We start from the raw sequence: 27,176 nt of genomic DNA, 5'->3' as shown, positions 1-27,176 counted from the left end.
TCACCCAGTAACCCACACCCAGGGGGAAATTTACAGTGGCGAACTAACTACCGACATGCAAGTTTTTAGTACGTGGGAGGAAACCAGAGCACCTGAGCAAAACCCACATGGTCACAGGGAGAACGTGCAAACTCCACACAGACAGCACCCGAGGTCAGGATGGAATCCAGTCTCTGACACGGAGGTGCCATGGGTCTCCCGACGCCGGGGCAAGACCACCCGGTGAGAATGGCCAGGAACATCGGGCCTCCGTAGAGGCAATTGCGGTGGCCTCAATAGGCCTGACTTTGGGGTGAACTTGGGGTGGGGTGGGGACTGGACATTGTGCCTTCCCCCACAGTGGTATCCACTGTGGGGGGATGATTTTTTTGTCTAATGTAATCCTGTAGGTCTGTGTCCAAGATGGCTGCCGTGAAGAGAGAGTGGACGCTGGCGCGCTTTGGCTGCCGCTGCTCTCTCTTCACATTGTGTTTTTGATTTTCTGTTTTTGGATTGAATTCTGTTTTTAATTTGTGTCTCTGTGATGTCTTTATTACTTATTTTATTCTGATTATATGTTTTTATTCCTATTAATCTATGTAAGGTGTCCTTGAGATGTCTGAAAGGCGCCCATTAAATAAAATTTATTATTATTATTACCAGATGCACCACGGTACTGCCCAGTATTTGGAATACGTGTCAGGGAGTTGAGCTTTGTTGGTGTCTATCTGCACTGGTTGCATGTTTAACTTCAACTTCAATAAAATTGAGATCTCTTTCAACTTAGTCTTCAACCAATTCATTTTGCACTTTCATTAAAAAGTTACTCCTATGTGAAATACTTCTCAATGTCCAGTTAATGTATTTTGTTCAAGTCACTAGTTTCTCATCTGCCTTGTTAATGTGTCGTTCTTATTTTGGCATGATGCAAAAGTGACCATTTTGCGTTCAACTTCTGAATCCAAGTTACTGACAGAAAACAAATACTCCAAATCCTATTCTAACCCAGCTCCTTGGAAAACGTATTCATCGTTTCTTCTCAGTCCATCAAAAAGAGGTCCCCAAGTTGCACGGACAAAGAAAAATATACAGTTTAGAATTTACAAGAATAAATCAGCCTAATCCTTTTCAATTAGGAAATCAAACAGAGAACCCTGCAACTAATCAAGACAGCTGACAAATAGTGGAGGAGGTGGATGATGATTCTGTCACAAGAATATTTCGGCTTGTATGTGTGCACAGATTCCAAGAGGACACAAACAAAGCAGAAATAGTTAAAGCTAACCGAAGGTCCCCTGGTTAGTTGACTGGTGTGTGGGCATAATTAAATAACTAGTCAAATGTCACTTCCAGCTTGACACTACAGGAGATGTGAGGTAATGTATGTGCATGGAAGTCGGAGTATACACCGCAAGTAAAATGCAAGCTCTCAGCTATAAGGCAGTAACTCTCTCTAAAGAACGAGAGACTAAGGAGCTATATCCACACACAACTACTCAAATCCAGTTATATCACATAATAAACAAGATATTTTAGATCTTTTTAAATTAAACAAGTCTGCTTGCTCTTTCACATGAGAAAATGTTTCTGCCATTGCGTTACAAAAATTAGTCGATTTACAAACTTCTTTGGGATCTAGTTTCTGGAACCCCCAACAACTCTCAAGATTCTAGAGTCTTTTCATCCTGCCTGTTTGATTCAGTCAGACTAGCTTGGTAATGAACGGACTCGAAATTTCTAAATTAAAATTAAACCGTGCACAACCAGTGCTTAGCCAATTTGTTTTTAATAATATAAATAAATTAACAAAGAAAACAAAGAACAAAGTGTTTTTTTGACTCCTCTACTAGGACATAACCTATGGGCTATTTGCACACAAGGGCAGTCCAAATAAATATTTTTCAATCTATGACAAAAAGCAAAAGTAATATTTATAATCTAGCATTATATCGTTCAGTCCTGGTTTGTTGAGTTGCAGAGACTTGTGTAACTTCAGAAGGACACTGGAGCAAACTCCTTAAGAACTAAGAGCTTTCCAAACCTTCCTCAGTGCAATTCTCTCAGGCAGCTGCAACTTGCGTCCTGGCTCATCTCTGCTCAGGGAGGAGGAGGGGGGGGAGGGGGGAGGGGGGAGGGGGAGGTGAAGAGGAGGGGGTGGGAGTGGAAATGGAAGGGTTGGCCTTCCTTCTTGAACATTAAAATGACAGGAGAGAGCCACTATCAAACGACTGAAGAAATCCAAGCCCAATGCTTCAGAAAGTGCCCCTATAAGCAGCTTCCTTTGTTAACATTACTTTGCTTCTTTCTATCACCACGTGAAATCTGGGCAGAGGTGAAGGGGTCGGTTCTGACCTCCAAAGGTGATGTAAATTAGAGTTTTTGTGCAATAAATAAAAAAGAGTGACGCAGCACGGAAATTGTCCCTTCGGCTTACCAAGTCCATGTCGATTATCATTGAAACTAACGCAACAATTTTTTCTTCCACAAATTAGGCAAAGTCACAGAATGCCAATGGTTAATAGGATTCATCTGTGGAGTTACCCATGCGTTTGAAGCATAGAGGGAAAGGATGCCTGGTTTGTCAATTCATTTTCCATTGTGTGTTGTGCGTCAGGTTAGAGAAAACTTACGGCAACAGCATTCATTGGAAGGGATGAATTTTACACACAGGCAATTACCTGGCATTTAGTCAGTGAGAGACCTGAGCTTTGTATGGCTGGGTCTTAAGCCTGATTTCACTGTAATAGCATCACTAATATATGATACCCACAGATTATTTGAACAGGATTTCACCGGTCAGACCAAATTGGAAACTTGACTCATTTTCCCCTTGCCCCCCCACCCCCAACCTGAAAAGAAGAGGAAGATTTGAAAACCATCAAAGAGGCAGGAGATTCTTTGGACAACTGCACGTATCTCTAAATAGCAATCTAGCCCACTAATAGTTTGGTCAGTATTCTCATGTGAAAGTGCTGTTAAAGAAGAGAGCATGGCTTGGCGTACATGGATTACACATCCTCGCCGAACACGTCGTTCTGTTTGCGTTTCATATTCTCAAAGTCGAAGTCAGTGCCCGTCATGCGCTTGTAGATGCTCTTGATGTCATCGCAGGTCGTCTCGAAGTGGGTGGTTGCGTCGTAGGAATTAGAGATAAAAATCTGAAAGCAAAGTCAAAGGGCAAACATGAGATATTCATGCAGATGATGGAATCTGCAGCAAAAACAGAAACTGCTGGAGAAACACACTTTCTTTCTCAGGTTGCACATTTCCTTATGGCGCACTAGAACATTTGGCCCATCGAGTCTATACTGGCTATCAGTGCAATCCCCAATCTTCCCATTTATCCTTGTTAAATATTCTCCCCACATTCACATCAATTTTACCTCGGTACTACCATTAAGCTACACACGAGTAGTAATTTACAGCTACCAGTTAACCAAACAGGTAGCTGTAACCTAACCGAGCCTAACGTACATCTTTAGGACATGGGAGGAAGCTGGAACACCCGGGGAAAACACAGGCAGAACAAGCAAATTCCACAGGGACAGCACTAGTTCTATCCTACACACCAGGAACAATTTACAGAAGCCAATTACCCCACAAACCTGCATGTCTTTGGAGACAGAGAACCCGGAGAAAATCCACGTGGTCATAGGGAGAATGTACAAACTCCATACAGACAGCACCCATAGACAGGATTGAGCCCAGGTCTCTGGGACTGAAGCAGCCACTGTGCTGCCCCACAGTTGTAAGGAAATGTGCAAACTGTGGTGAGGTTGCTTTTGCAGACCTTCTAAACAGAAAGGAAAAGAAGAACAGGAAACATTGAGGGGATTTCAGTGCCCGGGATGACTGCTGAGAAGTCTTCATGATCAAACTGGTGGCTTCTCCATGGTAGAGGACAGGAGATGAGAGAGCCTTATCAACCAAGAAATACTTGCCGCTTCAGATAGCGGAACCTGGGTTTTCCAGTTCAACAACTGATTTTAACTCGTGTAAAAAGGATAAATTCCTGGCACCATTACAAAAGCTTCATCTAGACTAGGGAGTTCCAGCAAATTTAAGTTTAGTTTATTGTCACATGTACCAAGCTTTTTTGTTGAGTGCTATCCAGTCAACAGAAAGATTATGCATGATACAATCAAGCCGGCCGCAGTGTACAGATAAGGGACAAAGAGAATAACATTTAGTCAAGATAAAATCCAGTAAAGTCCGATTAAAGATAGTCCAGGGGTCTCCAATGTGGTAGATGGTTAAATTATTGAACAAACCCAATTTAATTTATGTAACTATCACCTCCTTACCTGACTTGATTTTCCATCATCTGTCGGCTGATACAAGTCACTGATTGAAACAAACCTGGAAAGATAAAACCCAAGCAGAGGTTTTGGATGTCAAATTAAACAACTAAAACTTAGTCAAACAAAACATAGAGCAATCTAATGCCTTTAGCATAACTAAACAGTGTTTCAAGAACCATTAAAAAAAACAAAATGTGTAATAAATCTTATTGGGGGACATTCGGACAGATGACCAAAAGATTCTAAGAGTTAAGCTGAGTTTAGTGTAGTTTATTGTCACGTGTGCCGAGGTGCAGCAAAAAGCTTTTCTTTTGCATGTTATCTAGTCAGCAGAAAGACTGTACATGATTATAATCAAGCTGTCTACTGTGTACAGATACAGGTGAAAGGGAATAATGTTTAGTGCAAGATAAAGTCCCGTAAAGTCCGATTAAAGATAGTCCAAGGGTCTCCAATGAGGTAGATGGTAGCTCAGAATCGCTCTCTAGTTGGTGATAGGATGGTTCAGTTGCCAGATAACAGCTGGGATGAAACTGTCCCTGAATCTGGAGGTGTGTGTTTTTACACTTCTGTACCTCTTGCCTGATGGGATTGAGGAGAAGAGGGAGTGGCTGGGATTTTAGTTCATGTTAGGAGAAAAGAGATGGAGATGGAGAACCTCGGTGCATATGTTATCGTCTCTTGTCATAGGGCAAACTTTTCATCGCTTGAATCTAGCTACTGTACCTGTACTGCAGAGTAAGCAAGTAAATCCTCTGTGAGGTCAAGTGACATGGTGCCCCACATGTGATCTTAAAGCACTGCACTTCCTCCAAGATTCCCTTGTTTTGGTACTTTAAAAAATCTGACAATTCCTGTACCTTTGCAATGAAAAGGCAATGCACTAATTAAATTTCTGAAGAAGGGTCCCGACCCAAAACGTCACCTATTCATGTTCTCCAGAAATGCTGCCTGACTCACTGAGTTACTCCAGCACTTTGTGTCTATTTTGTAAACCAACATCGGCAGATCCTTGTGACTAGTTTGGTTTGGAGATACAGCTTGAGCACCCGGTGGAAACCCTCATGTCCCAGGGTGAACGTGCAGACTCCCATAATTTACTGCAACTGTCCATCTCACATTTTACTATATAATACATCTAATGTGAACTTCTTGCCCATTTACCCAATTGTCTACATTCCTCTGCCTCCATTTTACAGCTCACTCTCTTACCTCACTTTGTTGGTGGCGAGGCTTTAGCTGGAGTCATATAGTGTGGAACCGGGAACCTCGGCCCAACTTGCCTACACCGACCAACATATCCCATCTACACCAGTCCCATTTGCATGTATTTGGCCCATATCCCTCTTAACCCGTCCTATCCATGTACCTATCTAATTACTTCTTAAATGTTGCGATAGTTCCTGCCACAACTACCTCCTCCGGCAACTCGTTCCATACACCCACCACCCTAGTGGGAAAAGGTTATCCCTCAAGATTCCTTTAGTTTAGTTTAGAGATTCACTTTATACCTATGCCCCCTGGTTCTTAATTCCCCTACTCTGGGCAAGAGACTCTGTACCTGATCTATTCCTCAATCTGGAGTCGACCTTGAGAGGTTGTTTTCACTCGTAGGGCGTTAAATTTAAAATTGTCAATCACAACTCCAATAACTATCGATGGCATCTCTTTGCCCAAAGGGTGGTGAAAATGTGTAGCCCATCCAAGTAATTGTGAGGTCGAGCATAGTGCATTTAAAGGAGAGCACAAGGAACAGGTGGAAGAAATCCAAGGAATTGTGCAGTGATCTAAGGAATGCTGCCATCTCAGATAGAGAAGTGCCTTACGATTTGTCGATAGGTTCCAGAAGATCCAATGCTGGCTGAACCTCTTTCTCAGGGTTGTTGGTCTCCACAGTGGTGCTAACAATGGCAACATACTTCCCTTCAGCTGCCACGTTGTGTGTGTATGACATGAGGCAAACATAGATATCTGAAGGAAAAAAAACTTGGTTAATAACTTTTCCTTATATTTCATGAAAACACAGAAGAAGCAAACAGCGATCATTCCCAACTTTTTCTACATAGAGTGGATGTGGAGAGGATGTTCCCAAGAGTGCGGCACAGTGGCGTAGAGGGCGGCGCAATAGTTGAGTTGCTGTTTTACAGTGCCAGAGACCCAGGTGCGATCCTGACTACGGGTGCTGTCTGTACGGCGTTTGCACGCTCTCCCTGTGACCGTCTGGGTTTTCTCCGGGTGTTCCGGTTTCCTACCACACGCCAAAGGTTTGTAGGTTAATTGCCATTGGTAACATTGCAAATTGTCCCCGTGTAGGATAGTGTTAATGTACGGGGTGATTGCTGGGCCAAAGGGCCTGTTTCCACACTGTATCTCAAGTCTTTATAGTCTAAAGTCTAGTGTGAGAGTCTAGGACCAGAGGGCAAAGCCTCAGAATAAAAGGACATGCCTTTCGAATGGAGACGAGGTGGAATTTCATTGGCCAGAGAGTGGTGAATCTGTGGAATTAATTGCCACAGACAGCAGTGGAGGCCAGGTAATTGGGTATTTTTAAAGCAGCGATTGAGAGGTTCTTGATTAGGCATCAAAGATTATAGGGAGAAGGCAGGGTAATGGGGTTGCGAGAGACACACACAAACACATCGCAAAGGCAGGGGCCAGGGCAAGCGGGGGAGTGCTGTCTAAAAATGTCCCACAGTGCAAAGCCAAGGTGATGCAGACGCACACCGCGATGAACAGGAAGGTTGGCGCTGTAATTAAGACAGCTAAAGCACAGTGTATGGTAAGTCCTTTAAAAGAGAGGGGGGAAAAGGGGGGGGGGGGGGGGGGGGGGGGAAGAAGGAGTGGAGACAACCTTTAAGAAGCCAGAGATACACGGCTGTGAAGTTCGGCGGACATTTAACATTACCGGTCAGTTCCTTGGTTCTGAAAACTACTGCTTACCTTTTTTTCCCCAATGAGCCAATTAGGTCAGCACCGGCCCCAACCTACGAGAACCTCCGACCTCCTGGCAACCCACTAGGACCTCCTTGCGACCCACCTACGGCTCGAGAATTCACGATACTCTCCTTGGTCGGTGGGAGTGCTGCGAGACCGCTGCCCTGCCAGCAGCGTGTTCGTTATTTCTACCTTTTTTGTTTTAAGTGCGTCCAAATGTTTTGTTTTAGTGTCTTGTGGGGGGGGGGGGGGGGGGGGGGGGGGGCAGGGAGGGAACCGCTTTCGGTCGCATTGGGGAAAAAAAGGTAAGCAGTAGTTTTCAGAACCAAGGAACTGACCGGTAATGTTAAATGTCCGCCTCCCTCGCGGCCTAACGCCATGGATTGGAGCGGCCTTTCCCGGAGTCGGGCCCAGAGTTTCAGCAGCAGGCGCAGCATGGACTTTTCATCGTGGAGCGGGCGAGCCCTTGCCGGGCTCGCCAGAAGGGAGTGCTCTGATCGCTGGCCTGCTACATCCTGAAGCCGCGGTCTGCTTAGCTTCTCCCCGCGGGCGCGGCGTCCGGAGCCTGGGATCCCTCGTTGGGGATCCCTGGAGAGCTCCGACCGCCGGCCCACGGCCTATAACATCCTGAAGCCGTGGTCTGCGTGACTACTAGCTGTGGGCGCGGCGTGGACTTACCAGCCGGAGCGGGATCCCTTGCCGGGAATAGCCAGAGAAGAGCTCCGACCGCCTGCCTGCGGCTTACAACATCCTGAAGCCGCGGTCTCCTGTAAGAAACTGCCGATTCGGGACCTCCAAGCCGCAGTGTATTCGACCGTCCTGACAAGAGGGCCTGTACATCCAGTGGTAACTGCGGAGGTTTATGGCCCCGACCACTGGTGAACAATGGAGGAGGACTGACTGTACTTTGTGCCTTCCACCACAGTGAAGAATGTTGTGGTGGATGTTTGTGTTAAATCTTACTGTGTATTGTGTGTTCTTTGTTAAATTGTACCACTGCTGACAAATTCATTTCACTGCACTTATATATGTATATAACGAATAAAACTGACTATGGCGACTTCATTCTAGTCGCCTCTAATTTTTCAACATGTTGAAAAATTCTCGGCGACCATAATGAGGCCGCGACTAGTTCCCAAAATGTGGGAACTCCTCGCGACCATCAAGGCGACTCCCCGGCAACCACCCGCGAACATGTGGCGAGTGCCTAAAAAGTCGCCTAAGTGGGACAGGCCCATTAAGCAGGCACCAGTAATCCTGTGACTACCCAAGGTGGACGATCCTCATGTTTAAGCCAGGAGACAGAACATTCAATTGTGTGGAGTGAGAATTGGAGACAACTTAAATGGTGATGACTGATGACCCGCTAGGTCCCAGACTCTTCATCATAATTCGCTCTCATTAACTCATGCAACGAGGATGAGACAGACTACCAGAAATTTCTCACTTTGGTGTGTGTGATATCTGAAAATTAAATCTTTCCTACTGCACCATTTACTCAATGTGATTTTACTGGGACTTTCAACTTCAGTTTAATTTGGTATATAGAGCACAGAAACCGTCCCTTCAGCCCACAGAGTCATCTGTCATTACAATGACTATTGAAGGAATCTCTTTACCCAAAGAGTGGTCAGAAGGTAGAGCAGGTACGTGGATAGGTAAAGGTTCAGAAGGATATGGGCCAAACTTGGTCCAGCTTGGAATGGGGCATCTTGGTCAGCATGGACAGGTTTGGCCAAAGAGCCTGTTTCTGTGCGGTATGACTGTATGAGCCCACGCCGACCATCCATTATCACCCATTTACACTAGTTCACCATGTTATCCCACGTTCTCATCCACTCCCTACACATAGGGGCAACTTTACATCAATCAATTAACCTACCAATCCTCACGTCTTTGGGATGTGGGACGAAACCGGGGCACCCAGAGTAAACCCACACGGTCATAGGGAGAACGTGCAAACTCCACACAGACAGCACCCGAGGTCAGGATCGAATCCTGGGTTGTGGCGCTGTGAGGCAGCAGCTCTACCAGCTACGCCACTGTGTTGTTCTTCTGCCACAAAAATGGTGTCTAACTCATGCATATCCCTCTCCCTCACACCAGATGCAATTGATGTTCTGTTAAACATTACCTGACTTCCTGTTGACCTGCATCTGTGGAATGATAATCTGACAGGAATTACAATCATTCGTGTTTTTGATCGGATGGCTGAGAATGCAGATGACCCTAATGACCTTTCCGACCTTCTTCACCAGCTTGTGTGCGTAGCTGGGATCACAGATCAGCTGCTTGCAACGAGCAACCTGACAATGTAAAAAGAAAGAAAAAGATTTGAAAAATCACGTTCCCAAAATGAGTAACCGTGATATTAAAGCTTGAGCCAGCTGCCCTAGTACCGTGAAGAATGTTTATTCTCTTTAGACTTCAATCAATCAATCAATCAATCAATCAATCAATCAATCAATCAATCAACCTTTATTGTCATCTTGCAAGCAACAGTTGTACAGTGCAAAATGAAAAGACGTTTCCCAGGGAATAGCGGAGCATCGCACATGCAATTTAAAACATTTCACACATAATAACACTAAAAACAATCCAGTCCCTGATGGAACAGTATAAATAGTTAAAAGCAGGTAAAACACAACGTTAAAATACAATAAACCAATCATAAAAATGTCCGGGGCAGCTGATTTGAGTGGCCAGTGCCAGTTATTAAAGTGGCCAGTGCCAGTTATTAAAGTGTCCGTGCCAGCCGCAGAATCAAGTGGCTGTGAGTACAGAGTGACTGTTTAGCAGCCTCACAGCCTGTGGTAGGAAGCTGTTTAGCAGTCTTGTAGTCCGGGCTTTGATGCTTCGATATCTCTTGCCTGATGGCAGGAGATCCAGGTGTATGTGGAGGGGGTGCAGTTTGTCCTTAGCAATTCTCTGAGCTTTTTTCAGACAGCGGCTCTGGAACAGTTCTTGTACCGAGGGTAGGGAGACGCCAATGATCCTCTCTGCTCCCCTCACTACCCTCTGCAGAGCCTTCCTGTCCGAGCAGTTGCAGGTGGAGTACCACGTATTTATGCAGTACGTGAGTACAGACTCCACCGTACCCCTGTAGAAAGTCCTGAGGATGTTGGTGGGGAGTGAGGCCTGTTTTAGTTTCCTCAGGAAGTGCAGTCGCTGATGGGCCCGTTTGATGGTCCCAGTGGTGTTCCTGGACCAGGTGTGGCTGTCTGTAATTTGCACACCGAGGAACTTTATGCTCTCCACTCTCTCCACTGTGGTGCCACTGATGTTGAGGGGTGTATGCTTTGGCTGCACCCTCCTGAAGTCGACAACCATCTCCTTCGTTTTGTCGACATTTAGTTCTAGATTATTTTTGCCGCACCAGTTGACTTTAGAGCACTTTAGAGATACAGTGCGGAAACAGACCCTTCAGCCCACCGAGTATGCGCCGACCAGCGATCACCCCTTACACCAACACTATCCTACACACTTGGTACAAATTTTACAACTCACCCAAGCCAACAACTAGAGAGTAATCCTGAGCTATTATCTACCTCATTGGAGATCCTTGGACTATCTTTGATCAGACTTTATCTTGCACTAAACGTTATACAGCTGTACATGCTTTTCCCTTTATCATGTATCTATACATTGTGGATGTGTCAATTGTAATCATGTATGTCTTTCCGCTGACTGATTAGCACACAACAAAAGGTTTTCACTGTACCTCGGTACATGTAACAATAAACCAAATTAAACTACCGTATTTTCCGGCAATGAAGACGCTATTTTTTGGGGGGGTAAGTCTTCGACACAGGTGCGTCTTCATTGCCGGGAAATATGGTAAATCAATTAACCTTCAAACATGTACGACTTTGGAGTGTGGGAGATAACCGGAGCACCCAGAGAAAAACCACGCAGTCACAGGGAGAACGTACAGACTCTGTACAGACAGCACCCATAGTCTGGATTGAACCCAGATTTCTTGCGCTGGTAGGTAGCAACTACCCCAACGCCACTGTGCCGCCCAAAATATACGTAATAAAGAAAGCATGAGAAGAGTTATCAGAGTGATTCAGCCTGAGCAGCTCCATAACAGAGGACTCTCCGATTTACGGGCTGCTCCGAGGGACACACTTGGAGATGGACATCAAGTGCTACTGGACGATCATCAACTCGGTGAAAGACAGGTCCGCCCAAAACATGGTGGCCTTCCAACCACAGCGAGATGTCCATCAGGGCGTATTGTCGACTGGCCCATTCCTGCAGGACTGCAGGAGTACATGCTGAGGGACTGTCGATCGGCTATTGCATGTTAGCCGATTAGAGTGCTTGTTAGTAGTAGCCCCGCCTAGTACATGCTTTATGACATTAAGAACTCGCCTACGCCAGGCAGTAGACGTAGCAGATCGGACATGTAACGTACTGCATATCCAATGCTGTAAGTGTTTAATAAAGACGTGTTGTATCTTTATATGTGTACGAGTCCGGTAATTACAGGACTTACTGAAGTTCTGTGCAGCAAACGTCAAGGTTCTGTGTAGTGTTCTTCTGCTGCTGAACACTGAGGGACAGAGTCCAGTGGGGACACTCCTCACACAAAGGAAGGGATACATTCCCCAAGGGGCTACATGAGGCAAGGCTGATTTGTTTAAAGATCGGTTCAAACATGACAGTATTGAATGTATAGACACCGAGTATGTCTGAAGTGTTTTGCATAGTTTTTGTGCAAATATTTTTTATTCCGAATAAGGTTTATGGTTGGGAAAAAAACATTTGGAACTGTTGTGCTGAATTCATATTTACACATCTTCCTGGATATAACGTCCACCTTCCTCTTCATATCCCCGTTCCCCTTTGGCCCACCTGGACTCACATCTATTTTTCCCCCACCTCCACCTAAATTCCTTCCTCTAGCTTCACTATACACAACTCTTCAATCCTTTCTCTCACACCTTCTGTCTTTTCATCTCTGATCTTTGTCCAACCATCTGCCTATCAAATAACCCTCCCCACCTGTGTGGGCCTATTGCCTGCCGTGCTTTGTCCTGCCCTCCGCTCTTCCAGCTTTTCTTCCCTCAGCACTTCCCTCAGAAGGGTCCTGAACCAAAATGTCACCTATCCACATTTTCCTAAGATGCAGCCTGACCCGCTGAGTTACTCCAGCACTTGTCTTGTTCACTTCTACATTAGAGTGACATTACTGACAACTGGTGAAAAGTATACTTATCTTTACTCAAATTCTTTAGACAAACATTGCTACGATGAGCTACACAACTCCATTATTTTATATCAGGTAACTATCAGATGGATTATAATTGTGTGAGTAACCAATTTCTATATTTGCAGAGAACTTTGTAATTTGCTCAGTTTACAAAGTCCCCAAGAGGTTATATGCCAGCAATTGTCACGGTGTTGTTAAGGTTACCCCAAGCACGTCAAAGAGAAAGAATCCACTGGAGAAAAAAGTCAATCCACACTGTTCTCACATATTTCACTGTAGCTGTGTGACAGGATGCCATCCCATGAAGGTTAAAAGCAATTTATATAAAAAGGTTAATATGCCAAAGACAAGATTCATGTTCTGCAAGAAAGTAGAAACAAGCACAGAAGACAGCTGCAAACAAGCGTAGTAAAAATAGACTTGGAAACAGAGCAAAAGAAAAATGGCTGGAGAAATTCAATAGATTTTGACGTGTACGAAGGAACTGCAAATGCTGGACTAACTCTCAGTCTGAACCAGGGTCTTGACCCGAAATGTCGCCCATTCTTTTTCTCCAGAAATGCTGTCTGACCCGCCGAGTTACTCCAGCTTTTTGTGTCTATCTTCAATAGATTTTGCTGCAGTCTCGACTCAAAACGTGGAACATCCTTCTGCCTCTACAGATGCTGCATGACCTGCCGAATTTCTCCAGCAGTTTGTTTTTGCTTCAGATTGCAATATCTGCAGTCTCTTGCGTCTCCGAATTTGAAAGTGGGTTTCAACTTTGTTGGGAAGAAGCAATTCTTGAACCTGGTGGTTACAACACTTACCTCCCCTTCAGACTTAACACCAACCACACGTCCCTTCTCGAACACAATCTCATCCACCGATTTGTTGAGCATGTACGTGCCCCCATAGATAGCGCTCAGTCTGTTTAAACAAAGCGTGAAACAAAGACACGTCGTAAGCAAACCTTCTGAGGGAAAGTAGTCGATAACTGAACATCAATTCATCTCTAAGTCGCGAGCACTGTAACAAGACTGGCGTTAGATAGTAAAATTATATGTTCCACCATCAACCAATGCTGAACAGTGACTAATCACCGATTTTCCAGCACCCTTAGTTCCAAAGTCTTGCTGTATTAGCTGTTTTGCCAGACCAACAGAGGTCACGGCCTTGAGGGGAACCATGATAACACCCCGCAAAGTCAGCCCTGGAAGTTGGCTATGGGAACGGATCTGCCGACTCTGGCCGGAATACCAAAGCCCCAGCTGCAGGCGGAATACTCGATCCGTCGATCGGCGCGGATCAATGAGGTCAAGATCAGCTGCCTTACTCAGCCTAGGCGCCAACATTTCAGGGGAACATCGGGGGGGGGGGGGGGGGGGGGGGGGGTGATTTCAAGTGCGCTCTCGTAATTCTTTCCGGATTAAAGGAGGTAGCGGACCACCAGTTGCTGCAAAAATCGGTGGTGGACCTGTATGTAGAAAAATAGCATGACAATGTACAAGTTCTGAAGAAGGGTCTCAATCCAGAAATTCATCTGTCCAGCACTTGGTTTCTTCACCACCCATACCACTCCACTCCACAAAATTAGTTGATACAGCCCCACGTGAAACAAGCATTATTGATCCATCTAGACTGAAAGAGCTCACAGCCTTACACATCTGGCCATGCCAAGTAATAACCTTGCAAATATTAATGTTACAGTGGAAAAATACAGGTTTTTCTGGAAGTTGTACACCGATACACGTTGTACAAACAGCTGGCGGAACTCAGCAGGTCAGGCAGCATCTGTGGAGGGAAATGGATCAGCGATGTTTCCGGTTGGGTCCGCTCTTCAGACAGATCCTTTGTCATAGACTTCAATCTGAAGAATCGTCCCGACCCAAACAGTCATCTATCTTTAATCGGACTTTACCTTGTACTAAACGTTATTCCCTTTATCATGCATCTGTACACTGTTGATGGCTCAACTGTAAACATGTATAGTCTTTCCGCTGTCCAGTTAGCATGCAACAAAAGCTTTTCACTGTACCTCGGTACATGTGACAATAAACTAAACCTGACCAACTGAGTTCCTCTTCATATTTTGCACTTCATATTTTGCTCAAAAGTCCAGCATTTGCATGTTCTTATATTTCCAATTACAAAGTTTGCCAAAACAGACGCAAGATGCACAGCGCAAAACTGGTTGCAGGAGCTCTAAAATTCAAATTTGCAGCAGAAATTTATCTATCTATCTATTATTATATAAAACTCTCGCCCCAGATTCCGAAACGGAACTCCGTCCGGCTGCCTGCCTGCCTTTCGATTCGTTCCCGCCGTGCGATGTCACAATGCCCGATGCTCGCAGACGTCCAATCGCGATGCCCGAGGCTCGCAGACGTCCAATCGGAACGGATCCATTTACATGTACGGCTTCCGGCCTGGCTTCCGGCCACATTTCTTCCATTGATTCCCTGCAACTCCGAAACCGGACGCAGAATCGCCGACATCTTTTCCATTTCGGTAGAGATTTCACTTTTCTTTCTAAGTATCCGCTCCTCATTACATTCCGTCGTGTTTAAGTACACGTTTTTAATCAAATCCTTCCCCCCCCCCCAAATATTTCAAAACTAAACTGGCTTCTCACTCATAGATTCAGCTTCAGCACCAGCCCCTGCTGAACGTTCCATCGTGTGATGTCACAATGCCCAATGCTCACAGATGTCCAATCGGAATGGATTCATTTACATATGCCTATGCAGGAGCCCAAGCCCGTGGTGAACGTTCCATCGTGTGATGTCACAATGCCCAATGCTCAAATACATTATTGCCATAGAGAGGGAGTACAGAGAAGGTTCACCAGACTGATTCCTGGGATGTCAGAACTTTCATATGAAGAAAGACTGGATAGACTCGCCTTGTACTCACTAGATTTTAGAAGATTGAGGGGGTATCTTATAGAAACGTTTAAAATTCTTAAGGGGTTGGACAGGCTAGATGCAGGAAGATTGTTCCGGATGTTGGGGAAGACCAGAACAAGGGGTCAAAGTTTAAGGATAAGGGGGAACGCTGAATCGCCGACATCTTTTCCATTTTGGTAGAGATTTCACTTTTCTTTCTAAGTATCCGTTCCTCATTACATTTCGACGTGTTTAAGTGTACGTTTTAAATCAAATCCTAACCCCCCCCCCCTCCCCCAATATTTCAAAACTAAACTGGCTTCACACCCACAGAAGCTTCACCAGCCCCAGCCCCTGCCCCTGCTGAACGTTCCATTGTGTGATGTCACAATGCCCAATCTTCACATACGTCCAATCGGAATGGATCCATTTACATATGCCTATGCAGGAGCCCCAGCCAATGGTGAACGTTCCATCGTGTGATGTCACAATGCCCGAAGCTCAAAGACATCGTTGCCATAGAGAGGGATTACAGAGAAGGTTCACCAGACTGATTCCTGTTATGTCAGAACTTTCACCACTTAAAAGTGTAATGCCCCAACGCAAAAGTGTAATGCCTCCTCCCCCCCCCCCCCCCCCCCCCCCCCCAGTTTTTCAAATAAAAACTGGCTTCTCACCCATACAAGCAGCCATTTCGGTAGACATTTCACTTTCCCTTCCAGCTATCCACTCCTCATTACATTTCGTTATGTTTATGTACCTTCTCCTCCCCCCCCCCCCCCTCCCCCCACTCATTTTGTCGCCTCCTGCTGGCCAGCGACCATAACGGTTGCTGGCGCCCACAGCACAACCACACGCAACGCTATTTAAAAACGGCCTTTCGGGAACTGCTCTACTTCGAGGACCACGTCTCCCGTGGGGGCTGCGGGTAGGCAACGGCTGCGTTGGGGCATTACACTTTTAAGGCTCTGTGTGTGGGGATGTTTCGTGTGTGTGATGCCGCCCCGCCACCCCCCCCGAGTTGCCGAGACGGACCCGACTTCGACGACTTCAAGATACGCTATTTTAAGACGGCCGGGACCCGACTTCGACGACCACGTCTCCCCTGAGGGCTACAGGTTGGGAACGGTGTTTATACACTTTTCCAACTCTGTGTGTGGGGGTGGTTAGTGTGTGTGATGCCGCCCCCCCACAGTGGGGGCTACGGGTAGGGAACGGCTGCGTTGGGGGATCAGACCCAACGGGTTTGCCATTGGTCGTCGTGTTTAAGTGCACGTTTTTAATCAAATCCTTCACCCCCCCCCCAATATTTCAAAAATAAACTGGCTTCTCACCCATAGAATCAGCACCAGCCCCAGCCCCTGGTGAACGTTCCATCGTGTGATGTCACAATGCCCTATGCTCACAGATGTCCAATCGGAATGGATTCATTTACATATGCCTTTGCAGGAGCACAAGCACTTGGTGAACGTTCCATTGTGTGATGTCACAATGCCCAATGTTCAAATACATCGTTGCCATAGAGGGAGTACAGAGAAGGTTCACCAGACTGATTCCTGGATGTCAGGACTTTCATATGAAGAAAGACTGGATAGACTCGGCTTGTACTCGCTAGATTTTAGAAGATTGAGGGGGTATCTTATAGAAACTTACAAAATTCTTAACGGGTTGGACAGGCTAGATGCAGGAAGATTGTTCCAGATGTTGGGGAAGTCCAGAACAAGGGGTCACAGTTTAAGGATAAGGGGTAAATCTTTTAGGACCGAGATGAGAAATACATTTTTCACACAGAGAGTGGTGAATCTCTGGAATTCACTGGCACAGAAGGTAGTTGAGGCCTGTTCATTGGCTGTATTTAAGAGGGAGTTAGATGTGGTCTTTGTGGCTAAAGGGATCAGGGGGTATGGAGAGAAGGCAGGTACAGGATACTGAGTTGGATGATCAGCCACGATCATATTGAATGGTGGTGCAGGCTCGAAGGTCCGAATGGCCTACTCCAGCACTTAATTTCAATGGTTCTATGTTTCCCTCTCCGCACCCCTCTCCCACCCATCCCTCTCTTCCCCACCCCCCTTCCCTCTCTACGCCACCCCCTTCCTCCTACCCCTCTGTCCCTCTTCCATCACTCCCCCTACCCCTCTCCACCTCCCTCCCCACTCTTCCACCTCTCCCCCTTCCCCCTCCCCTCTCCCTCCCCACTCTTTCCCCTCTCTCCCCCACCCCTCTCCCCCTCCCTCCCTCCTCCCCTACCTCCCCATCCTCCCCCTCCCTCTCCCCAATCCCCCTCTCTCACCCCCTACCCCGCTCTCCTTTCCCACCCAAATCTGTCCCATTTCCTCCACCTCCTCTCCCCTCCCTCCCCTCATCCCATCCCCCCACCTGTGTGTTTGGGGGTTGGTTAATATGAGTTTAATGCCGCAGCCCCCCCTCCCCCCTGCAAAACGCCGTTGGGGAAACAGACCCAACGGGTCTGCACTTGGTCTAGTACATAACTAAAACTCTGAACTTGTGCTCTTCCGGTTTGCAGGGTTTTTCTATTTGCAAAAATATGGTAAGGGATAGCGCTATGATTTTTCGCCAGGTTAATCACCGTTCTCCTGTGCTGCGAGTGCAACAAGTTTTGTTGCGATCGGTGGTATATTGTAAAAGTTAGAGGTTTAAAAATCTTAAAAACTGCACGTGCGCAGATTCCTTCAGTCAGCGCCACGCAGATTGGTCTCTTCTCTTGTCAGCCAATGCCACGGCCGGGATGGCGATGGCCTGTCCCCCCTCACTCACAAACTCCTCTCTCCCCTCCTCACAATAACTTGTCTATCGTCTCCCCCACCATCAGCGGAGGTCGCGGGGGGGGGGGGGGGGGGGGAGGTTTCAGTGGAGGCCCTGGTCCCGTCTCTCTCTCTCTCTCATCACTCACCCCTCTCCCCCGCCCGCTTTCTGCGGCAATGGCGGTCCCGTCTACCCGTCCTTCCCGGGTCCGTCTCCTCTGCTGCCGCCGTTGCGGTAACTCACCCTCGCGGCCTTCTCGGAGGAGATCTTCTCCACCAGGTCATTGAAACACGTGGTGTCCACCGTGACAAACACCGACTCCATCCCCCCCCCCCCCCCCCCCCCCGGCGGCAGCGAGCAGGCAGGTGGGTGGGCAGGGACGGGCCAAGGGAGGGAGAGGGGGTAAAAGTGGGGGAGGTGAGGAGAGTCGGGGTGGAGGGGGAATAGAGGGAGAGAAGCGGGGGAGGTAGGGAGTGGGGAATAGAAGATGAGGGTAGTGGGGGAGGTCACGAGGGATAAAGGGGGGGGGGGAATAGGGGGTGGTGAAGAGTGGTGGATAGAGGGATAGGAAGGGAGAGGAGTTATGGAGGGAGGGAGGGAGGGAGTGACTGAGGGTAGAGGAAAGGAAAGGGAGGGAGGGATTTGGGAGGGGAGGAGGAGAGGGGAAAGAAGAGGGAGGGTGAAGAAGAGGGTGAAGAAGAGGGTGAAGAGGAGGGGGAGCGAGTGTGGGGGGATAAGGGGAAATGAGCCGTACCTGCGCAGTTGGGGGCAATATGTGAGTGGTGCGATATTGCGTTGGGGGGACGAGTTACATTGGGGGAATGGGTGAGTGGAGGAATATTGCGTTGGGGAACGGTTGCGTTCTGGGACCAGGCCTCCCGTGTGACAGGGACCCAACGGGTTCCACTTCGTCTCCTAAAAATATTAAATTTTATTTTCAAAACAGATCACACACTGGCTTTGTTTATGGAAAAAAGAAACAACAGACATTGTGGGCTGAAAGGCCTGTTCCTATGCTGTACTATTCTATGCTCTGGCCTCCATGCATGGTTCTGATCGGAGTGGTTGCTGCTGTCCCCCCTCGACTCCGTCCAAGGACCCCAAGTCTTTTCAGGTGAGGCAGAGGTTCACTTGCACCTCCTCCAACCTCATCTACTGTATTTGCTGTTCCAGGTGTGGACTCCTATATATCAGCAAGACCAAGGGCAGGCTCGGCGATCGTGCCTTTGAACACCTCTGCTCAGTCCGCCTAAACCCACCTGATCTCCCGGTTGCTAAACTCTTTAATTCCCCCTCCGTTTCCCACCCTGACCTGTCTCTCACTCTGACAATGGAGGAGGCAAATTGGAGGAATAGCACATATTTCGCTTGGGCATCGTACACCCGAGCGATATGAACATTGACTTCTCTGACTTCATGTAACCCTTGCTTTCCCTCTCTCTCCATCCTTCCCCCTTCTCTGACCAGTCTTACTGTCTCCGACTACATTTTATCTGTTTGCTTTGTCATTAACTTCTCCCAGCTAACAATTCTAAATTTTCCTTGATCGTCATTCCCTTTATCCCATTTTCACACCTTATAGTTCTTTATCTATGTATCTCCCTCTCCCCTGACATTAGTCTGAAGAAGGGTCTCGACCCGAAACGTCACCCATTCCTTCTCTCCAGAGATGCTACCTGTCCCGCTGAGTTACTCCAGCATTTTGTGTCTACGGTTGCTGCTGAAGGTCCACCTGGTGGCCTAAATCTGAATTGCAGGAATTTGTGTCATTACACTGTGGAACCCACGCCTAGACAACACATGTAACACATTCTACAGGTGCTGCAGTTACCTGGCAAAGCCTTGAGGCAGCTCTCCCAGTCCATAGAGTGGATAGAGGTAAGGACTCTTGCTGTACCGAGCCAGCGATTCACTGTACAATTTAATCCGATTGATAGTATCCAGGCATGGTTGGTCCATGTAACTAGGAATAAAAAGAATGAGGTCAAATAGATTCACGGCAAATATTCAAGCAACGACACAAAGTGTTGGAGTGACTCAGCGGGTCAGGCAGCATCTCTGGAGAACATGGATAGGTGGCAATTTGACTGATTGTAAGGAAGGGGGGGGGGGGGGGGGGGGGGGGGGGGGGGGGGAGGGGTGGATATTAAGAAATTTTGTTTTTGAAAATGAAGGTACATATTTCCTTGTTAAATTAGTGATGAATTGCAACACATGAAGCACCAACGGCAGGGGGATTTTATCTGTGCATTGTATGGGAGGAAAAGGAGCACCAGGAGGAAACCCACGAGGTCACAGGGAGAATGTACAAACTCCACACAAACTGCATCCAAGGTCAGGATCAAACTTTGGTTGCTGACAATGAGGCAGTGGCTCTACCACCAATGAGGCAGTGGCTCTATCACTTAGGTGACAGCAAATCTTTCCAACCCCAAGGACCATGGATGTAGTGTTGCCAAGTGTATTCAAGGCTCCAATTGATAAAGTTATGGGTATTTCAGAACAAATTAAATTAGCCGGTAAAATGGAACGGAGTCAGAGCATCAACTGTGATCTTGGTAGAATAGAGTCAGGGAATAGAGTCCTCTTCTAGACTTCTGTTGGATCTACTGAATCCCACGACAAAAAGCAAAGGACAAACGACACTTAGCTGAACCAGACACCTTGTGTCACGTTTATTCCGGAAGCCCCTTTTACGTACGTTCTCACCAATCATAACCAGTGTGCAGACAATGCCAATTAGTGCGTCTGATCTTGGACTTGTTATTGAGCTCTTGTGGCTGGACCTTCTTGTGTGGCAGCTGGCGAGTTGCAAGCGGTGTCAGGCTGTATACAAAACAAACATGTGCGTGAAGGCGCCACAGCTCCCCCCTCAGCCACAGAGCCATACAAGGTGGCAACTGCCTGGCTTTGTCCTGCCCCGTACCGGTCTGGCGGGTTGATTTTATGGCCCGATCTTGTTTGGTACTGCAGTGTGGGAGGTCTTTGACAGGATATGTTGGGTACTTCGCCGGTTCGTTGGTTGGTTTTCGTCGTATGCTGGCTAGTTGAAATAGATCTATCAGGTGTCCCTGCACCTGAGTAGGCATGCAGCAGAGAAACATCTGTTTCCAGACATTGCCGTCAATCTTTTCGTCTCCCGCTAACATGCTCCATCTCCGCAACATTTGTGATGGCCTCCTATCGCCGAGATTATCATCTCTCAGCAGCTCCGAAATGTGGGCTTGCTTCGAGGGCTGCGTTCGCTCCAAGATATGTACAGGTTGTATGGCGTCAATTCTTCAAGATTAAGGAGCACGTTGTCCACTTCCCATGCGATCTGCTCTGGAAAACAAGCAGCTAGGAGCCCAATGTTGGCTCGTATTGAAAACCACGCTCTCGCGTTGGTTGTAAAAAGAGTTGGGACGTCGAGTTTTACTTCCTCGACTGACACTGTGTCACTTTTATAGTCATTCATTTCATGAGCAAGTCGAAGTTTGCGTGTAGCAACGGAGTCACCAGTTGTAGGATCTACTGAGTCGAGTCCCACGACAAAAAGCAAAGGACAAATGACGTTTAGCCGAGCCAGACACCTTGTCACGTTTATTCCAGAAGCGCCTTTTACCTACATTCTCACCAATCTTAACCGGTGTGCAGATAAGGCCAATTAGTGTGCCTGACCTTGGAGTTGTCATTGAGCTCTTGTGGCTGGACCTTCTCATGTGACAGCTGGTGAGTTGGCAGCGGTGACAGGCTGTATGCAAAACCAACGTGGGCATGAAGGCCCCACACTTTACAATACAATACAATACAATTTATTGTCATTTGAGCCTCAGACGAAATTCTGTTTCCACAGCCATACAAACAAGGACAATTTCCTAGACATACACACAATTTAATTCACACAAACATCCATCACAGTGGACCCACTGTGATGGAAGGCAAAGTCTTTTCTCTCCCCTGTTCTCCATGTCTCTCCCGATGTCCAAGCCCCAGGCGGGCGATGATAAGTCCCACTGCCATTTTAGGCCGTGCCGGGCGATTTACGGCCCCGCTCCCAGTCTAAATGTCACAAAGTTGGAGCCCCCGGCTGGCGCTGGAATGTCCCATGGCCATGAAGCTTTGATGTGTGTGTGGTGGAATCTTTCATATCCATTGGAATTAGGAGTCATGTCCATTACCTAATATCTTATAATAGGGGTGGCTCAGCTGATAGAGCTGCCACCTCAACTCCAGAGACCCGGGTTCGATTCTGACCTCAAGAGCTGTCTGTATGGAGTTTTGCACGTTCTCCGTGACCTAATGGGTTTTCTCCCACATCTCAAAGATGTGCGACTAGGTTAATTGGCCTCCAAAATTGCCATTAGTATGTAGGGAGGGATCACTAAAGAGGGATAACATAGAACTAGTGATCGATGGTCAGCATGGACTCGGTGGGCCTATGGGCTTGTTTCCATGTTGCATTTTTCAATCTTCTCCAGCTGTGCGGTGATGAGGTAATCAACGCTTCAGGTCGTTCCCAAGGAGGTTCAACTCTTATGATGTCCTCAGAATCCTGATAAATTATTCAACTTCATAACCTTCCATGTTTAAAAATGAATTGTACCACATTAATGGTGGTACAGTGGCAGAGTTGCTGCCTTACAGCGTCAGAGACTCAGGTTTGATCCTGACTACAGGTGATGTATGTACGGAGTTTGTATGTTCTCCCTGTCACCGCGTGCGTTTTCTCTGGGTGCTCGTTTCTTCCTACACTCCAAAGACGTACAAGTTTGTAGGTTAATTGGCTTTGGTTAAATTGTAAATTGTCCCTATGTGGTACAATCAATTTTTAAACATGAAAGGTTATGAAGTTGAATGTGTAGCATAGTGCTAGGGAATATGGGCTGATCACTGCTCATCACTAATTCCGCTGTATCTCTAAAGTCTAAAGTAAAGTCTAAACCCAGAACAGATATTGTCACATCTCAACAACGTGAAGCATTTAAATGGAAAGGTGGCCCATTAGATACAGCCACCATAGTCACTTTGATGTTACTATCTTGACAGCCAGCAACAGATGTAGGCTTTGAAGCAAGTTCTTATTCCGATCCTCAATGGATGAAGAAATTTGACAAGTGAAGAAAAGGGCAGTCACTGTAACCTAGGAAGAATGTGTCTTTGCAGCTTCAATTTAATTGTCATAAAACTTAATTTAATGTTACCAACAACCTTGGCAGAGGATTATTCATACTGCACCCAAGTGTGTGTTCATTACTATATTGGAGTGCCTGCCAAATTGTTTAATCATAGAGATTAAGCACGAAATAAAGTAATTCAAACTATGACAGTGCTAGCTCTCCAGTGGAATTATTGACTCCAATCCAATTTCCTGTCCTTACCCCTTTCAACTTATTTGTGTATTCTAAGTTACCGAACCCTACTTTCAATGCCATTTTTCTGCCTCCAAGTAAAGTACTCCTTGTCCAAATGAAGGGAACAAGGGCAACAAAAACTGCAGTTGCTGCCTCACAACACCAGAGACCCCTTGTTCGGTCCTGACCTCAGATGCTGCGCATGTGGAGTTTACACATTCTTCCTATGACCATGTGGCTTTCCTCCGGGTGCACTGGTTTCCGTCCACATCCCAAAGAGATGTGGTTTATAGGTTAATTGGCCTCTGTAAATTCCCCTTAGTGTGTAGAGAGTGGATGAGAAAGTGGGATAACTAACGTGGAACAGATGTGAATGGCTGATCAATGGCCGGTATAGACTCAGTGGGCCTAAAGGCCAGTCTCCATACTATATCCTTAAACTAGGTATGTCGAAATGATATTTACCCCAAGACCTCCAGTTTTAAAGCTGCTTTTAAACCACCCATTGTTTTAAGTAATACTTCGAGACTCATATGTCACTTAAAATGACAATTTCCTGGTTCCACAGTGATAATATTGCCAGCAAATAAAGAGTACCAGAACAGGAGAGGGGCAGACTCACATACTCTTAACGTTGAAATAATTCCTCACTATCTACCCAATTTCTGACTCTCAGCTTCCTCATTTTGAATCTGTATCTCTTGGCTTCTCAGCATTTTACCACTCAAAGTGAATAATATAGATGCAACAACTTAATCAAACATCACACAGTTGGCAAATTCAATAGACTACCGTGTCTTTTTTTAAAGAGATAAGTGAGATGCAGAGAGAAGTGTTTTGGATAACTACATTTCCAGGAGTTATATATAAACATCAATGATAACGCACTCATCTGTTCTATAAAGAGCCAATGCATGTCCTGTGAAGTCAATGACATCTTGCCCCAGGTCAAATTTCTTGTAGACTTCTCGCATCGTGGTCTTCTTCGGCTCAATGCCTTGATGAGTTTTAGGGTCGTTCTCATCAAAGCCAACAACATATAACAAAAGTTTTCGGAAGCGACGTTTTTCAAACATGCCCATAAGATCTGAAGACGAAAATAAAAATAGAGTCAATATTTATTGATACGATATACACTGTTTGTTCACCCTGCTCTCTTCTCTCTCCCAAATCAGACAATAGACAATAGGTGCAGGAGTAGGCTATTCAGCCCTTCGAGCCAGCACCGCCATTCAATGTGATCATGGCTGATCATCCCCAATCAGTACCCCGTTCCTGCCTTCTCCCCATATCCCCTGACTCCGCTATCTGACTGAGCCCTATTTAGCTCTCTTGAAATTATCCTGAGAACCGGCCTCCACCGCCCTCTGAGGCAGAGAATTCTACAGACACACAACTCTCTGTGAGAAAAAGTGTTTCCTCGTCTCAGTTCTAAATGGCTTACCCCTTATTCTTAAACTGTGGCCCCTGGTTCTGGAGTTCAAAGGGTCCTCGATGGTCATGGAAAGATGACAAGATAGCAAAGCAACAATTTATATACTTCAGAACTTTAATTAAGGGAGCATCATCCTTCTTGTTCACAAAGCTGGAACAAAATCAAACTGCAGATTCGCAGTTGCCTCTGATGACGTAAACGTCAGTGTTTTTACATTATTTACTTACTTTGCACACAGTAAAATTAGCAAGTCATAAATTATCTTAGAAATAAATGAAAACTTTATAAAATTATGTGGAATTCAGATCTGGACCCAAAAAAAACAAATAATACATTTCTCCCAAGGGCAAAACAGTAAAACCAGGTTAAATAAGCTTTCACATCAAGATTCTTTACTCTATTTTCTCCAATACACTCTCCTATGGGGCAGCATGGTAGCGCAGTGGTAGAGTTGCTGCCTTACAGTACCAGAGCCCCGGGTTCGACCGCGAGTACAGGTGTGCTCTGAATGGAGTTTGTAGGTTCCCGCCGTTCTGGTTTCTTCTTTTTTTTTTTTTTTTTTTTTTTTTTTTAGAAGTACAGTAAATTACAGTAATACACATCACATAAATCTTATTACATTTTGTTGTACCACTTCGTTTTTCGAGCTTTAAAAAAAGGTAGAAATAAAAGAAGTAAGGAAAGTGAGCAAGAATCGTGAAGGTGCAGGAAAGTGTTGGGAGAAGAAAGCCCCTTGGGGAAGAAATTAGAGAAGGAAGTAAAGAAAGGAAATAAGACCCTAGAAAGAAAAGAAAAAAAAAGGAAAAACAATCGCTCTATTGTAACACAAAACTCCGCAAAAAAGGATATACCAACCGTGTTTAAATTTTTTTTTATTTTATACCCCCCGTTACCAGATCCTGGTACCATTTATATTTTAAATTACTATTGTACCTTATGCTTGTAATAGTTCCGTAAAAGCAGACCACGTCTTTTGGAAGTGGTCTGCTTTGCCTGCTAGGAGGAGTCTCATCTCTTCCAAGTGTAGTGTTTCGAACATGTTTGAAATCCACATTTTTATTGTTGGTATTGGAGCATTTTTCCAAAATTTGAGTATAAGCTTTTTTCCCATTATTAGCCCGTAATTAAGTTCTTTGGAAACACATTTAATTCAGGTTTACCTTCCGATATTCCAAAAATAATCCATTCTGCTTTTTGTACAAGGTTTATTTTAAATAATTTTGTTAAGATTTCAAATATTTAGTTCCAGAATTTTTGAATTTTTATACAGAAAACAAAAGAGTGCGCTATGTTAGCTTCTTGTGACTGACATTTATCACAAATGGGTGAGACATTGGGGAAAAGTTTATTTATTTTAGTTTTTGAATAATATAGTCTATGTAATGTTTTATATTGAATTAGAGTATGTCGTACGTTGATCGAGCATTTATGCACATATAGTAAGTGTTTATCCCAGCTCTTTTTTGACATTTTTATAGCTAGTTCTTGTTCCCAGTCTCTTCTAATACCATCGGTTGTAGGTATTTCTATATTTAAAATAATGTTGTATAAGTATGATATTAGATTTGCTGATTCAACCTTTGTCTTCATGTCTTCATCCAATAGGTCTGGGGGGCATGTTATGATAGTCTTTTGTGTATTTTTTCAGATAGTCACGGATTTGAAGATATTTAAAATATTGATTATTTTTCAAATTATATTTCAATTGTAATTGTTGAAATGATAATAATTTTCCTAATTCATACAAGATTCTTTACTCTATTTTCTCCAATACACTCTCCTACGGGGCAGCATGGTAGCGCAGTGGTAGAGTTGCTGCCTTACAGTACCAGAGCCCCGGGTTCGACCCCGAGCACAGGTGTGCTCTGTATGGAGTTTGTAGGTTCCTGCCGTGACCGTGTGGGTTTTCTCCGAGTGTTCTGGTTTCCTCCCACATTCCAAAGATGTACAGGTTTGTAGGTCAATTGTCTTCAGTAAGAATTGTAAATTGTTACTAGTGTGTAGGATAGTACTAGTGTGTAGGATAGTGCTATTGGTGGTGTAGGTGAAACAGTACAGGATCAGCCCTTTCGACCCTCAATATCTTTGCCGAACATAATGCCAAGATAAACTAATCTCCTTAGCCTGCATGTGATCCTTTTCCCTCCATTCTCTGCATATCCACATACCTATGTAAAAGCCTCTTAAAGACTGCTATCATATCTGACTCCACCCCAGACAACATACTCCAGTCACCCACCAGCCACTGTAAAACAAAACCTTCTTCATACATCTCCTTTAAAGTTTGCCACTCTCACCTTAAAGCTATGCCTTTGCTATAGTGAGAATGGTTAAAGCTACAGC

The 27,176-nt window shown here is 45.6% G+C and overlaps 1 protein-coding gene across 1 annotated transcript in view; it reads right to left on the bottom strand.

The window, feature by feature from the left end:
* Positions 1–642: 642 nt before the first annotated feature.
* Positions 643–27,176, bottom strand: part of LOC116983314 (rab GDP dissociation inhibitor alpha) — a 58,484-nt gene continuing 31,950 nt past the window's right edge. Inside the window, exons 5-11 of the mRNA XM_033037019.1 lie at positions 24,287–24,485; positions 19,897–20,028; positions 13,242–13,341; positions 9,349–9,520; positions 6,107–6,251; positions 4,284–4,338; positions 643–3,137 (exon numbers count right to left, since the gene is read on the bottom strand). Coding sequence (XP_032892910.1) covers positions 2,988–3,137; positions 4,284–4,338; positions 6,107–6,251; positions 9,349–9,520; positions 13,242–13,341; positions 19,897–20,028; positions 24,287–24,485 — 953 coding nt within the window. The 3' untranslated portion in view covers positions 643–2,987. The remainder of the gene's footprint in view (positions 3,138–4,283; positions 4,339–6,106; positions 6,252–9,348; positions 9,521–13,241; positions 13,342–19,896; positions 20,029–24,286; positions 24,486–27,176) is intronic.

This window comes from Amblyraja radiata, chromosome 18, assembly GCF_010909765.2.
Source record: "Amblyraja radiata isolate CabotCenter1 chromosome 18, sAmbRad1.1.pri, whole genome shotgun sequence".
Taxonomy (NCBI): Eukaryota; Metazoa; Chordata; class Chondrichthyes; order Rajiformes; family Rajidae; genus Amblyraja; species Amblyraja radiata.
The sequence above is the reverse complement of the archived record's forward strand: the minus strand, read 5'-3'. Positions and strand labels throughout refer to the sequence as shown.